The 13,779-nt window shown below is 34.1% G+C and overlaps 2 protein-coding genes across 3 annotated transcripts; one reads left to right on the forward strand and one right to left on the reverse strand.

Moving 5' to 3' along the window:
* The first annotated feature begins 650 nt into the window (after window positions 1–650).
* On the forward strand, window positions 651–4,216 carry milt (trafficking kinesin-binding protein milt). Its single transcript, XM_015934563.3, has 3 exons — window positions 651–2,467; window positions 2,569–2,665; window positions 3,636–4,216. Exons 1-3 carry the CDS (start codon window positions 893–895, stop codon window positions 4,088–4,090), a joined length of 2,127 nt encoding a protein of 708 aa, XP_015790049.2. The 5' UTR covers window positions 651–892; the 3' UTR covers window positions 4,091–4,216.
* A 1,940-nt stretch (window positions 4,217–6,156) lies between these two features.
* On the reverse strand, window positions 6,157–13,272 carry LOC107366918 (protein tolkin). Of its 2 annotated transcripts, XM_015934562.3 has the most exons (6): window positions 12,738–13,272; window positions 9,955–12,488; window positions 8,157–8,785; window positions 7,394–7,583; window positions 6,580–7,298; window positions 6,157–6,491 (listed from the first exon to the last, which is right to left on the reverse strand). In XM_015934562.3, the coding sequence occupies exons 2-6, from the start codon at window positions 11,216–11,218 to the stop codon at window positions 6,339–6,341; spliced, it is 2,955 nt and encodes a 984-aa protein (XP_015790048.1). In that variant the 5' UTR covers window positions 11,219–12,488; window positions 12,738–13,272; the 3' UTR covers window positions 6,157–6,338. The 2 variants fall into 2 exon arrangements, with proteins under 2 accessions (XP_015790048.1, XP_089125664.1); XM_089269538.1 differs by having other exon boundaries at window positions 9,955–13,272.
* Between the last annotated feature and the right edge of the window lie 507 nt (window positions 13,273–13,779).

Consider the following 13,779-nt stretch of genomic DNA (forward strand, 5'->3'; position numbering starts at 1 on the left):
AAGTTATAAACAGGTAAATTGTGTAATTATGAAGATGAATTGTTAATATTTACTTCCAATCGTAATGAAGCACTAATTTAAATTACCAATTAAAGGTGAATTTACTGTAAATTTAAATTTACAAAAACTGCCAATAATACAAATTGCTTAATCTTCAATTTGTTTAGTCCATCAAGATTAACTTTTAAGTGAACAAAATCTTTTTTGTTTATCAGTCAAACAATACCATTGTTCCCAAAGATCTGAGTACTTTAATTCTTGATTGTTTCTCTATCGCTGGCTGATAATTTGTATACACGAAGCTCATTTCAGTGAATTAATAATAATCTTAATTTCAAGGTCCGAGAAATCATTAACTAAACATTGCTTATTTCACTTCGATTTGAGTTTTAAATTGACTCAATAGAAGGTTCCTTTGTTGAATTTACGACGCAGTAAATGTCCACAGGTTGAATTATTGGGTCTAGGCATCTACAGTGATAATTGCGAGCTCTTGAAATAATAAGATATCGAAGACTCTTTGTTATGATTAAATTAAAAATCGCAAAAATTTCTTGTTACTTGAATATACCGTCATCTAGTGAATAGAAATTGAATAACTGAATGAAATCGTCTGATCATGTGATGTAAATAATAAGTGAAAAAGGATGCAGAATCTGACAATGTCAAATGAAGCCTGAGTGTTGGAAATTTTATTTTAACCAAATGTTGAATTTATTGTTATCGTTTGTTATTGTTCTTTACCATTATTTTTAATATGAAATGTTTTGGTTAACTTAAATGTGATATTCGGTGTTTTCTTATTTTCCTCTCACTCTTCTGAGGAAAATCAAGTCTTCTGCTTACATCTGTACATTAATATTATTTAAAGTTGTTGTTGTTTTTTTAAGCAATGGATTTGGATGATAACTTAACGGTTGAGGAAAGAAATCTTAAAATTGCTGCTCAAATTGGACAATCTCTGTTGGAACAGAATAATGTCCTTAAACTACATAACGAAGAATTGGAAGCCGAATTGGCTGCTGCCAATGAAACCATTACCCAGTTAAGGCATGAGATTGCTACTAAAAATCAGTTGATTCATCTTTACAGTGCTGATTTGGAAACTACGGAAACTGAAATTGATTCTATCGATGAAACCAGTTGTTCTTCTTCCCGTGATAATAAACAAACTCACCAAAATAACTGGGAATTGTTACAAGAGCAGATTAATTTTCTGGAAAATGAGAATCTTAAGCTACGATCTGAAGCATCTCGCCGTACGATGGACATTGAGGCTGAAGAGAAGAAAGAATTTTTGTTGATACATGACTGTGCCAAGCAATTGATTGAGGCCAATTTACAATTGATTAACTTACAGGAGGAGCTTGCCCGTCGAGCTGAGGATAATGTTCATCAACATGAAGAGATTACCAATCTTTTAACTCAAGTTGTTGAGCTAAAGAAAAAGATACGTGATCTTTCACAGGAGAATGAAGGACTTTACAATGCTCTTGATTTGGCACATGAATGTCAGAATGTTCTATCTGGTGAATTGTTAGAAGTTAAAGAAAAATATAATGTACTTATGACTGCATTCCAAGAGCTCCAAGAAGATATGAAACGTAAATCTGATACGAGTCTATCTAATTGGCCACCGCCTGGTTCTTATATGCCCTTTGGTGAATCTTTGGCCGCTGAACTTGAAGACAGTCTTGATAGTTTTGGCTACGAAAGTGGACTCTCCAGCCTGAATAGGATACGTAAAGATACTGATGAATCTCGTTGTCACAGCCCTGATTCTGTTTTGGGTGGATCCAGTGAATTTCCAAAAGGAAAGCTCAAAAGACAAGCACAGAATAGTTATATACTCGGTCGTACCTTTCAACTATCTAATAAGTTAAAAATGGTTAAACCTATGGAAGGATCCGAAATTTTATCTCGATGGAAGCAAATGGCCACTCCGCATTTAGGGGCAATTTTTGAGAATCCTTCTGGTGTACAAAACAGAATCATTGAAAACATTCGTACAGACCTTTCCAATCATGTAGCTAAAACAGCAGGTGTTGCAGTATCCGTCACGGTTACTTCAATGTCTCTAAACAATCAAAGTAATAATACAACTTGTAATAACAATTATAGGATCCGGTTATCAAATAACAATGAGAATGATGGTCATCTACAAGATAATAATCATGCAGATGAAAAAGATTACCCAGGGAAAATATTTGATTCAACACTATCAACATATACTTATACCACAACATCACTCTCATTGACCAGTGAATCAACGCTAGTTACACCCAGTTTCTCTGCAGTTCAGTTATCGACTGGCCACATCATTCCAATTTCAAGTGTTTCTACTTCCATTTCCTCTGATTCATTCAATCGTTATGCTTCTAAAAACAGATTCAACCTAAACTCAGAAAACAATTTAACTTCAAATGATTTCCCTTCATCATCTACATCAACAACCGCGTCTTCACAAGTGAGTGGAAAATATCAGATTAAATTGTTTTTCACTTTTTTCTCCATTACTTTACACTCTTCCTATTTTTTGATTACAACTCTATTTTTTTTTCTTTCTAGATTACTGCAAGCAATAATGATTTAGCAACAACATCTTCATCAACTTCCAACATCAGCAATTATCCACCCATTGTATCTAGTTCTACCTCATCCATTAGTAAGTTCTGATTAACAGTCATATACTTTTCATCCAATGATGAGTTACTGAATTTCGTTCTTTAAATGTTATCTCCAAACTTTTTTCTCACCTTCTTTCTCACCTTCTTTCTCACCTTCTTTTCCTCCTTTCTCTATCTTTGAATTGCACATTTTCCTGTTTCTCAAAATTTACAACTAAACAGTTCTATTGTGTAAATGATTTAGTTTGCAGATTTCAGCTCATTTTATGCTAGACACAATTTTGACCCAATAACTATATCAAGATCATCCGATTAGCTAAATTACCCTTCTCTTTATCAACCAACTCTCTGTTTTATGTTATTATATTTACACTTTATCCATTTTATTTTATTACTTTAACCTTTATTAAGCGCGATTAGTTGAGCTAAAAATCAAAATCAATCTGTGCTGTGACATTTCAGCTTCACTTTATGAATATTATATATTTTGTTTACTTTTTACTATCAGTAGACGATTTTTATGATTGAATCGATTGAACTTTTTCAAACTAGTATTCAATTGTAGTGAGAAGTGTATTTTTTTTCTCAGCTGTATTAGCATTTCTCCTTCATTATGTTCTATTAAAAACCGGTCGTATCAGTATTATCACGAGTCATTATTCATTTTCAATTGTAGTCATTATGGTAATCTGTTTTTTGTTCACAACACGACAATAACTTTCACCAATATTGAATTTACTTTACAAATACAAATTGTAATTACTTGAACGCTTGCTAAAATTATATAACCAGTTATATTGCAGAGTGGTTGAAAGCTTTTCATTATTGTATTGATACTAACATCATCTAATTATTAATCATATTAGAATTGACTGCTTTCAAAAATGAACTTGAAAATATAACCAGTGTCAATGACAATTCAAAGATAATCATTTTTACCAGACTCATTGAAATGTTGAATTTTTAGATAGTAACTAATATTTTCCCTTTCTTTTCCAACCCTTTTAGGCATGCTTTTTCAAGACTTACTTCGCAATAAGTACTCAAACTATGTAAAATATTTATCTGGTGCATTAGCAGCTATGGAAATATCTTCAAACGATATTATTTCCTACCGAGATCTTACCCATAATAATATAGCATGTTCATCATCTCATAAAGGTGTAACAAACTCACCTTCTTCATTTTCATCAACCTTACCAAAGTCTCCATCTCAACATCATAATGGATTAAATTATCTAACTGAAACCAATGGATTGGACAAGCTCAGTTCAATGTCGCTTTTATGTGAATCCTGTGATAGAGGAGTAATCACCAAAGGTAGCACCATAAATCCTGCTTCAGTGGGTGATCAAAGTAAAGATGGTTCCAAAGAGAGATATTCAAAGATTGAATTACATCGCATTGTTTATTCTGGAAAATTATTGCCTCTAAAAACTCTGAGGAAAGGAGGTCTTGTATGAAAGTTTAAAAAGATATATATGCAAAGTTTCAATATTTGCATTGAAGCTGTGTAAATAAGCCTTTACTATTGAGAATTAGTTGAGCAAAAATTAAAATAAAATAAATCTAGTTTCAATCAATATAAATCAAATATTTTATTCTTTCTGTACATGATAAATGTTAATTTTTTCAATTCTTTTTTCAAGTCAAAAATATGTAGCAATTTGGATACGCAAAAATTTATACAAAGTGGTATTATCCATTGTTGGCCTATCACAGACAAGTAAATGATCAGATGCACATTCAGGATGCGTTTCCAGTTTGAAATCTTCAAAGACAAGTTTTATTCGATGACCTGGAGTGGTGATAAATAGCCAAGCACAGTCCTTACGGTTAAGATATGGTTCAGGACAACTTCCCTCCTTGCAATTATGTCTTCCTCTTTGCTATAGTCAGAGAGATTTCAAGTGATTGGAAAGATTAAGCGCAAAAAATTTAATGGCGAAACGACAGTGAACCATCAAACATTATAGATAATAATAAATGGGATAAGGCACATAAACATAAGTTGGTGTCGGCGGTGGTGGTGGTGGCGGTATTGGCGGTGGCGGTGGTGGTATATGGTATGATGGTGGTGGTGGTGGTGGTGGATATGAAGGGATTTGATACGGACTTTTGTAATATGGATATTTTCTAGGTGGCTGGTATGGTGGGTAAGGGTAACCGTGTGATTTGACGGTCAAAGCAAAAGATGCACAACACAAGAGAAAGTAAAAGAAGGGACTCATTGTGAATCAAATGAGACGCGACGAGAAACTAAAAGAAATGAAAGTGACATTTTGGTTTATAAAACTTTTCTAGAAAATCTTAATCCGTTTAAATTTAGTTTAACCTTTGGCGGTTTGAATTGAAAATGAGTCCTCATTGAGGACTCCTCAATATTTAAAGTTATTTCAATGAATTACCAATCATACCATGTTGACCTGTAATCAAATATTGGTCTTAATCGAGTTTCCATTATATTGATAGTTAAACATGAATATTTATTTATACATTAATAGGAATGAACCAAATATTTACTTATTACTTAATGCAAGTTTATTATTTTTCATTCAATCTCTCATTGATGATTACCTAACTGAAACAGACTATCATGATTATGTTCATCCTTTACTCAAACTGTCATGGATGGACTTTCCTTAAGTATCCAACACTATTTACTATTAGCCAATAACTGATGGTTATGTTCAATTGATTGCATTACTTTGATCAGATAATATTTTATTTCAATATTTCTAACCTTTTACCGATTTCCTATTCAATTAAATTTGCTATATCTTTGGATTTGTTTTCCAAGTGTACATGATTGCACTGTCAAATCAAAATTCAACCTTGGTTTAACTAATGGGGCTCACGGTATAAAAGCTGATCTGATTGAACTCAAAAAGACTCAATTTTAAAAGAGCTTAAAATAAATAAGCCACAAGTAAAAAGCCAAAGGTAAAAGGGCCAATCTAACGATTTTTTAGAATGAAGAGAGCTCTAAAATAAATCGTTTAAGTATCTTCTAGAATTGTGGTTTGGGTTCAAAGCAGCAACAGCGAATGACCAAAAAGTTAATACCAATTAAATTCACCCTTTGTATACAATTTATCGAAAAGTTGCAATTTATTTTTGCTATTAAATTGCTAATCAAACACTTTTTTAGCTTTGTGCATTCATAGCTAACAAAAATCAATCCAAGTTTCAATTTGAACGTGATTTTACCGCTAACTATCGGTCATAAAACTTTTCAATCTGTCCAATGGACTTGTGTGCCCAAACTAACTCGGTTCAAACCGATCTCGATATCAAACCTTTCAATAGATTTATATTCATTTTACAAGCCGATTTGCTATTTTGTCTATTTGCGCATTTGCTTCTGCTTTTTTACTTTTCCTGTTTTGACTCATTACCAGAATTGTAGACTTGAAATTCAATGTTAACCCGATGAAAATTTTCTGTCAAGAATATAAATTTTTAGCAATTTTGTCTTTACAATGATTCTCGTTTGAATAGAACCAACTTTCAAATGATCAAAACCAACTTTGATAAGACAAAAACTCTCGCGTTAAAGAGCATCTTTATTCAGATTATTTCGTTGATTGTTAATTACTTTTTATTCTGATGCATCGCGGAATAAAGAGTTATGCAGAGTATGTAAAAAGGATTATCACTAATTTTTCCAATCAATTTCCACTGAAGATTGTAAATCACATAAGTTAACATTTATCGAAGTGATGACGAATGATTGATGAACTGTCCATCTTCATTTCCATCCAATCCATGATAAACAATAGAAAATCCTTTGTTGTGCTGAGTATCATCGGAATGAAAGCGAACCAAAAGGTACTCACTTGTTGATAAAACTTCAGGTGGCAACTGAAATCAAATCAATGAAAATTCAAATTAAATTTCCTTCAATGGTTACACACTTTTTCAATGCATTAAATTCACAATAATTACTTACAGTATTACCACAGTAGCGTCCAATAAGACGAGATGAAGTGTCATAACCGTCAAATATTTCCACATAATCATAGCTACAATCATTTTCCGCTTCAATTTCAAAGGTAAGGAATCTCAGTCTAACCCGATAACCATCAGGAGCTTCAATAACCCAATCACAATCTTCCTTTTTGTCATAATTGGAATCACCGTATTTAGCATGAGAATATAAATGTTCAACATTGGAAGTAGCAATCAACCGGCCACCACAAACAGTTGTATGAGTTGCCTTAAAGCCTTTCCGTTGGACTGATGGGTCAGACTTGAAGATCATGTACAACTTATTTGACGAGGAAAGCAACGGATGTGGCAATTTGGATCCACAAAATTTACCCAAAGTGGTATTATCCATTGTCGGTCCATCATAGACAAGTAAATGATCATAAGCACATTCAGGGTGAGTTTCCAGTTCGAAGTCTTCAAAGACGAGTTTAATTCGATGACCTGGAGTGGTGGTAAATAGCCAAGCACAGTCTTTACGGTTAGGATATGGTTCAGGATAATTGGGTGAACTGATTAACCCAAAGGGTGATACAATTGAATGAGTACAACTTCCCTCCTTGCAATCATGTTTATTTTCATGAAGGACAAAGCCATTGTGGCAGGCACACTTATATGATCCTATTGTATTGATACAAATGTGTTGACAGCCGCCATTGTTAACAACACATTCATCTTTATCTGTTTTTATTAATTTAAACAAGGCGAAAAAAGAGGAAGACAATGAAAAGGAATTAAAATGAGTTAATAAATGATTAAGAGCAACAATTAATTACCGGTAAAAAATGAAGCCGAGAATCCACTTTTCTGTACACTATTATCAGTGTTGAATGCAATCCTCAAACTATTCCCAATCGAGGTGATTGTCGGCGGATTTGTTGGACCACAAAATACTCCATGTTTATAATAATCTGGATTGTCACTTTTAACACTCTTCACCTCAACACTGTCATACTCACAATCTTGCTGAATAGATGATGGAAAGAAAAGAATCGTTATCAGTTAATTCTGGTTAATGTAAACATCAGTAGTTTCACATTTTTAGATTCAACAATCATGTAACACTTGGGAAAATCACGAGATATAACAATTCTAATTGCATAGGAAATCGTTAAAGGGTTAGAAATATTGAAACTAAATATCATCTAATCAAAGTATTGCAATCAATTAAACATAAACATCAGTTATTGGCTAATAGTAAATAGTGTTGGCTACTTGAGGAAAGTCCATCCATGGCAGTTTGAGTAAAGCATGAACATAATCATGATAGTCTCTTTCAGTTAGGTAATCATCAATGAGAGATTGAATGAAAAATAATAAACTTGCATTAAGTAATAAGTAAATATTTGGTTCATTCCTATTAATGTATGAATAAATATTCATGTTTAGCTATCAAGAAATATAATAGAAACTCATTTAAGACCAATATTTGATTACAGGTCAACTTGGTATGATTGGGTGTTGATTGAAATAACTTTGAATGTTGAGGATTGATTTGTATTGAAGAGGGAATACTAGAGAGTATTTGAGAAAACTTACATTATTTCCTTCCAAATCGAAATGAGTGAAATTCAATGTTATCCTGAATTGTGGTGGAGCAACAATTTCCCAAATGCAATTCTTGTTGGGTGGATAAAGATCAGGAAATGATGGACTGACCAGAGTTCCATTGAATAGTTCAATTAAACCACCGCAAGCATTTTCACACTTTTTCCCATCTGAGTGAAGCTCGTATCCAATGCGACACTCACACCGGTAACCACCTAATGTGTTAACACAAATATGGTCACATCCATGGTTACCTGAGGAACATTCGTCGAACTCTTTGATAAAATTGGCTGAAAAACCAGCCTTTTGGACGGACGAATCAGATACAAATTTGATTAAAAGTTTATTGCTTGTCGATCTTATATCATTTGGAATTCTGTGTCCACAAAATTTACCCAAAATGGGTGAGTTTGATAATGAATGTCCATCTCGTATCTCAAGGTAATCATAGACACAGTTGTCATGAGATTCAATCTCAAAAGAGGAAAATTTAAGGGCAACTTGATATTTCTCTGGAACAATTATCTTCCAAATGCATTCCTTGTTGGGTCGATAGTCTTCAGGATAATTGGGACTTTGAAGAGTTCCTTCTTCACTAACAATATCACCACCACAAATCGCTGAAAAGCACAAAAAACAAAGATAAATATACAACTACAAACTTATCAAATTGATTGAAAAAGAAATATTAGAAAATCAAAAAAGAATCAGAAATCTTTTCATAAGGTCCAAGCTTCAAGCTACAATTCAATAAATCTCAATCCATCAGACTATTTGGAGCAAAGGAAACTATTTGTTCAACATCAAAAGGCCAATCTCAAGAAAATGTCTTTCTAATTCAATATGCAATCGAAGCAATTGTTTGTGTAAATCAAACGAAATCTCAATTCTAAGCAAAAAGTGACTGAATAGTGAACTGTTCAAGTTCCCTTGACGTACTTTAAGATCTACCGATCAGAGTTCTAGATTGAAGTATAATCTTGTCAGAAACCATCAGAAGTTAGATGCGTACTCGAATCAGTAATGAAAGAGGAAATGTTCACCTTGATCATGCAAGAAGAGTAGGCAATGCTTTGAAGGTACAAGATTTTGGACTGTGAGCAAAGTAGCACTCAACTGTAGACCAGAAAACTAGTCAAATGTCAGTGATCTATTGGACGGTGTTGCTAAAATAAACATGGAAATTCGTAATTTGATCCGAATGAATGAGTGAAGAAAATCGCAAAACTGCTCTAAATCAGCTTAGCTTTACTTTGGTCTAATATTTTTATTCACTTGTAACTATTATTGTTGCGTTGCTTCGCATTTACGGAACCTTCTCTTGGTGTCAATTAACTTTACTTAGCTAATCAATAATTTTCATTTGTTATCTCAACCAATTAAAAAGATGATTAACAATTGATAAAATAATGCCAATTATTACCGTTAAGTGACAATTTGACGTAAATATTAAAACTGATAATGAATAAGGTGAGTTATGGTTAGACAGATTCTTAGTCAACATCAATCAAATCTAATCAATCAAATGGCACTTGATCAAACTGAGTGTGAGGATTGAACAAGGAAAACAAAGAAGTGAAAGAACGGCCAGAAATGGTAAATGAACAAGTTACGATTTGTTTGCTCATCACAGTTAATCAGATTTGTTGAGATTAACAATTAACGAGAATGTAATAGTTGAATGAACAAACAAAAGGAACCACAACTTGACAACAATCAAGAAAAGATTGCAATGAAAGAGATTCCTTAAGATATTGAAATGACGAAAAAAAGGGAAAACACAATTTACCTTCGTAATGAGCTTTGAAACCTTTATGTCCAACTTGTTTGATGGTCGTTTTCAGGGTAACCAACAATCGATATCCAGTGGACATGATAATGTCCGGAGTTTTGGTTCCACAAAATCGTCCAAGTGAAGGTGATTTAGGCCAATAGCCATCTCGAACTTCAATATAATTGTCAAAACATTCATCGTTAACCTCATCCGTTGCAGAAGAAGAGACAATGTCCAAATCGGTAATGTTCAATTGAATGCGTTCTCCGTGAGTTGCCGTGATTCGCCATTCACAATGTTCACTTTCAATTTGATTGGATCCATTTGGATAGTAAGGAGACCAAAAGGCGTCACTTGGCTCTTGAAGAGTTCGACCGCACTTGGGACATCTGTAGAGTAAATTTGTTTGTGAAATGTCTCCTTTCGATAACCTTATTCGTTGACCAATTTCGGGTCTCGTTTTTTGTATTGTATCTTCTTGAGGTAAAATGGTGTCTAAATAGGTTGACTTAGAAAAAGTGTTTCTAGCATAATGCATAATCGAATCAAAATCATAGGTTAATCCTAGCGAGTTGACCTCTTCATCGGAAAGCTTATTGAAATTGTACTCTTGGCCCGACATTATGTTGTTGTTGACAATTTCAACGTGCTTATCCCGATCAGGTCGAGTGTGTTCATGCCAAAATCCAACCACATGACCCAACTCATGGACCGCAATACCGAACTTGTCACAATTTTTACCCAATGAAATGGCTTGTGGACCATTGCCTCGTTTACCGACAAAAGAGCAACAACCACAAGGACGTTCGGTGAATACAATGTAATTTGGATGTTCGGGTGTTCGCTCGACAAACTGAATACAAGTAAAGTTTTCCCAATGACGCATGGCTTGTTTAAAGAGAGCTTTATGGTCACCTGAAAAGTTGGCCTCAATTTCATACGGAATCACACCGTAATCCCAGAGTCGCTCAGGTCGAGCAGTTGCTGCACGAGGTGTCCGTTTAATTGGTGAATGGACAAGTTGTGAGGCGAATGAAAATGAGGGTAAAGAAGATGATGCCGAGTGAAAAGTGGACGATGATGAAGGTGGTAAACTTGATGGCAATTTGGGTGTCGATTTAGACGAAGATCGTAATTTCTCTTTATATCCATAATGTTGATTGTTACTTTGATAATTGTGATTAGATGATGGCGCTGAGATGGTTAAAGGTATTTGGCAAATTGTTGCAAGAATAATAATTTGAACTGTTACAGTTAACAGAATGTAAAATAAGCTCATCTTTCCGTTAAGACAATCATAGCATCATCGTTAGATCTTTGGTGAGAGAAGCGAGAGACGAGGGAGAGACAGAGACAGAGATGTTTAGTGAGAGAGGGTGGGAAATGGGAGAGAGAGAGAGACAATAAATGATTTCAATAACTTTGATTAGTTGTGATGGAAACAATGAGATGATGTCTCAATGAAAGTCTAACACCATTCTCCCAATGTTCAACTGTGAAGGGGCTTTACGCATAGACTCAATGGTGAAGAGTAAAAGTGAGCGAACAGAGCAAATAATATTCAATTTTGTCTGAGGGAGGAGAAGGATGATGAGAAGGAGGAAGATGAAGAAAATGAACAAATACACAGAACAAAAGTGAGGAGATGCTGGATGAGGAATGACAGAAGAGATACTTTACTTTTTCTGTGTTTTTTTCTTCTTCTTTTTCTTCTCTTTGCAAATGAAAAAAAGAGCAAAGAACGATGGACGAGAAGAAAAATTAAGATAATAACAAGAAAAGCATTACAAGATGATAATGATGATGAAGATGATACACATGTGAGAGATTCATCTTTGTACAGATGGATGAGATGAGATGCTTTCCTCTTCGTTTCACTTCTTTTTTCACTTTTTTCTTCTCCTTTTCTGCTCTTGTCCGAGGAAATGAAAGGAACCAGAAAAAAAAGAGTAAAAAAGTTTGCTCCAAATTTCCATTTTTCATTATCATCGACAATCATCATCAAGGATTAAATTGCAAAGGCCAAAGAGAACGGCCATTGTGACCTATTCATCTTTCACTTGTTACCCTAAAAGGCCTTTGAGGTTACAGTAAATGTTAATATGATACTCTTGTTGTTAACTACAAATTATTGGTGTAATTTGCTTCTCTTGTTATTGTAACATTGAGATTCCTCTGCTTACAATCGATTCGACATATTTCCTTGCCTCTGCCATTTCCATCATTTTTCATCTTTATCATCTTTCTTCGTCTTTTTTTTCTTGCTTGCTTCAAAGTGAAAATATTGCCAATCAAGATCTGAATGCAATGAATGCAGTGACCAAATTTCTTGGTATTTTCATTTTTCTCCTTTTTCTTTCTTCCCATTCCTTGTGATGCCCATTATTATTGCCTTGGGTGTTGCATAGTTATTACCAGAGATTGAATCATCAATAAAAGAAATGTATCAAAACCAAAATGAGATAAAAGATACAATGGCACGAGTCTCTTTGATTCACATTTTTGCTCTACACTGGATTCCTGGAATAATGTTTTACACTTGAATGGACCTATTATTATGGAGATAAATATGTTGACCATTTAAGCATATTGTCATTGTAAGCAAGAATCTGATAAAGGAAAAGACGATTAAGCCAACATCCAAAGCAGCAAATGTAAATTAAGCAAATTCAATCCGATCAAGTGAAATAAGGTGATCAGAAGGGATTCACGTTAAAGGGTCAAAATAACCAAAAGCTTTGGAAGAGATAAACTGATTTAATTTAAAGGTCAATATACACCATTCAATCCAAACTTACAGATGAAGCGGTGATGAATCAAAGAAGAAAAAGCGAATGACCAAAGAGCAAATCGACTTTTAAAATTAACAAGTTGGACTCCTCATCATGATTGATCGTGAATTGTTTACCACTGGATTCAATCCATATTTGAAGACTTAAACTCTTGATGAAAATCAATGAGAAAAACTAAAATCAAATCTGATTCCATAGCTGAACAAAATCTAAGTTTGTACTTCAATTCAATTGAAATTCAATGTTATCCTGAATTGTGGTGGAGAAACAATTTCCCAGATGCAATTCTTGTTGGGTGGATAAAGATCGGGAAATGATGGACTGACCAGAGTTCCATTGAATAGTTCAATTAAACCACCGCAAGCATTTTCACACTTTTTTCCATCTGAGTGAAGCTCGTATCCAATGCGACACTCACATCGATAACCACCTAATGTATTAACACAAATATGGTCACATCCATGGTTACCTGAAGAACATTCGTCGAACTCTTTGATAAAAACCAGCCTTTTGGACGAGAAGAGCTACTTGATATTTTTCTGAAAGATTTACTTTTGAAAATTCATTCCTTGATTCCTTGTTGTTAACAATGTCGGTTGTCAACACATTTGTATAAACTATTTACTAAAACCACCAAAGGCAAAACTAAATTTAAACCGATTAAGATTAGCTAGAGAAGCTTTATAAACCAAAATTTCACTTTCATTTCTTTTAGTTTGTCTTGGTGTCTCATTTGATTCACAATGAGTCCCTTATTTTACTTTTTCTTGGCTTGTGCTTCTTTTGCTTTGACCGTCAAATCGCACGGTTACCCTTACCCACCATACCAGCCACCTAAACCAGCATATCACTACCACAAAAGTCCCTATCCATATCAGCCACCACCATCATATCACATGCCTCCACCACCACCACCGCCACCGCCGCCGCAACCAGCTTATGTTTATGTACCATATCCCATTTATTATTATCTGTGATTAAATTCTTGGTTCAATTTTTTGTGGAGGTGTCGGCACATGCACAACATCCGTTCCAAAGATCCCGATAA

Source organism: Tetranychus urticae, chromosome 3, assembly GCF_039701765.1.
Source record: "Tetranychus urticae isolate SD_2017Ah chromosome 3, NJAU_TeUrti_SD_1.0, whole genome shotgun sequence".
NCBI lineage: Eukaryota > Metazoa > Arthropoda > Arachnida > Trombidiformes > Tetranychidae > Tetranychus > Tetranychus urticae.

Excerpts from the sequence above, each read along its gene's own strand:
- LOC107366918 (XM_015934562.3), bottom strand. The coding sequence starts at position 11,218 with ATGAGCTTATTTTACATTCTGTTAACTGTAACAGTTCAAATTATTATT. Across the intron at positions 8,786-9,954 it reads TTTCAAAGCTCATTACGAAG|CGATTTGTGGTGGTGATATT; the intron begins GTAAATTGTGTT and ends TGTGCTTTTCAG. Across the intron at positions 7,299-7,393 it reads CTCGGCTTCATTTTTTACCG|ATAAAGATGAATGTGTTGTT; the intron begins GTAATTAATTGT and ends TAATAAAAACAG.
- milt (XM_015934563.3), top strand. The coding sequence starts at position 893 with ATGGATTTGGATGATAACTTAACGGTTGAGGAAAGAAATCTTAAAATT. Across the intron at positions 2,468-2,568 it reads CAACAACCGCGTCTTCACAA|ATTACTGCAAGCAATAATGA; the intron begins GTGAGTGGAAAA and ends TTTTCTTTCTAG. Across the intron at positions 2,666-3,635 it reads TAGTTCTACCTCATCCATTA|GCATGCTTTTTCAAGACTTA; the intron begins GTAAGTTCTGAT and ends CAACCCTTTTAG.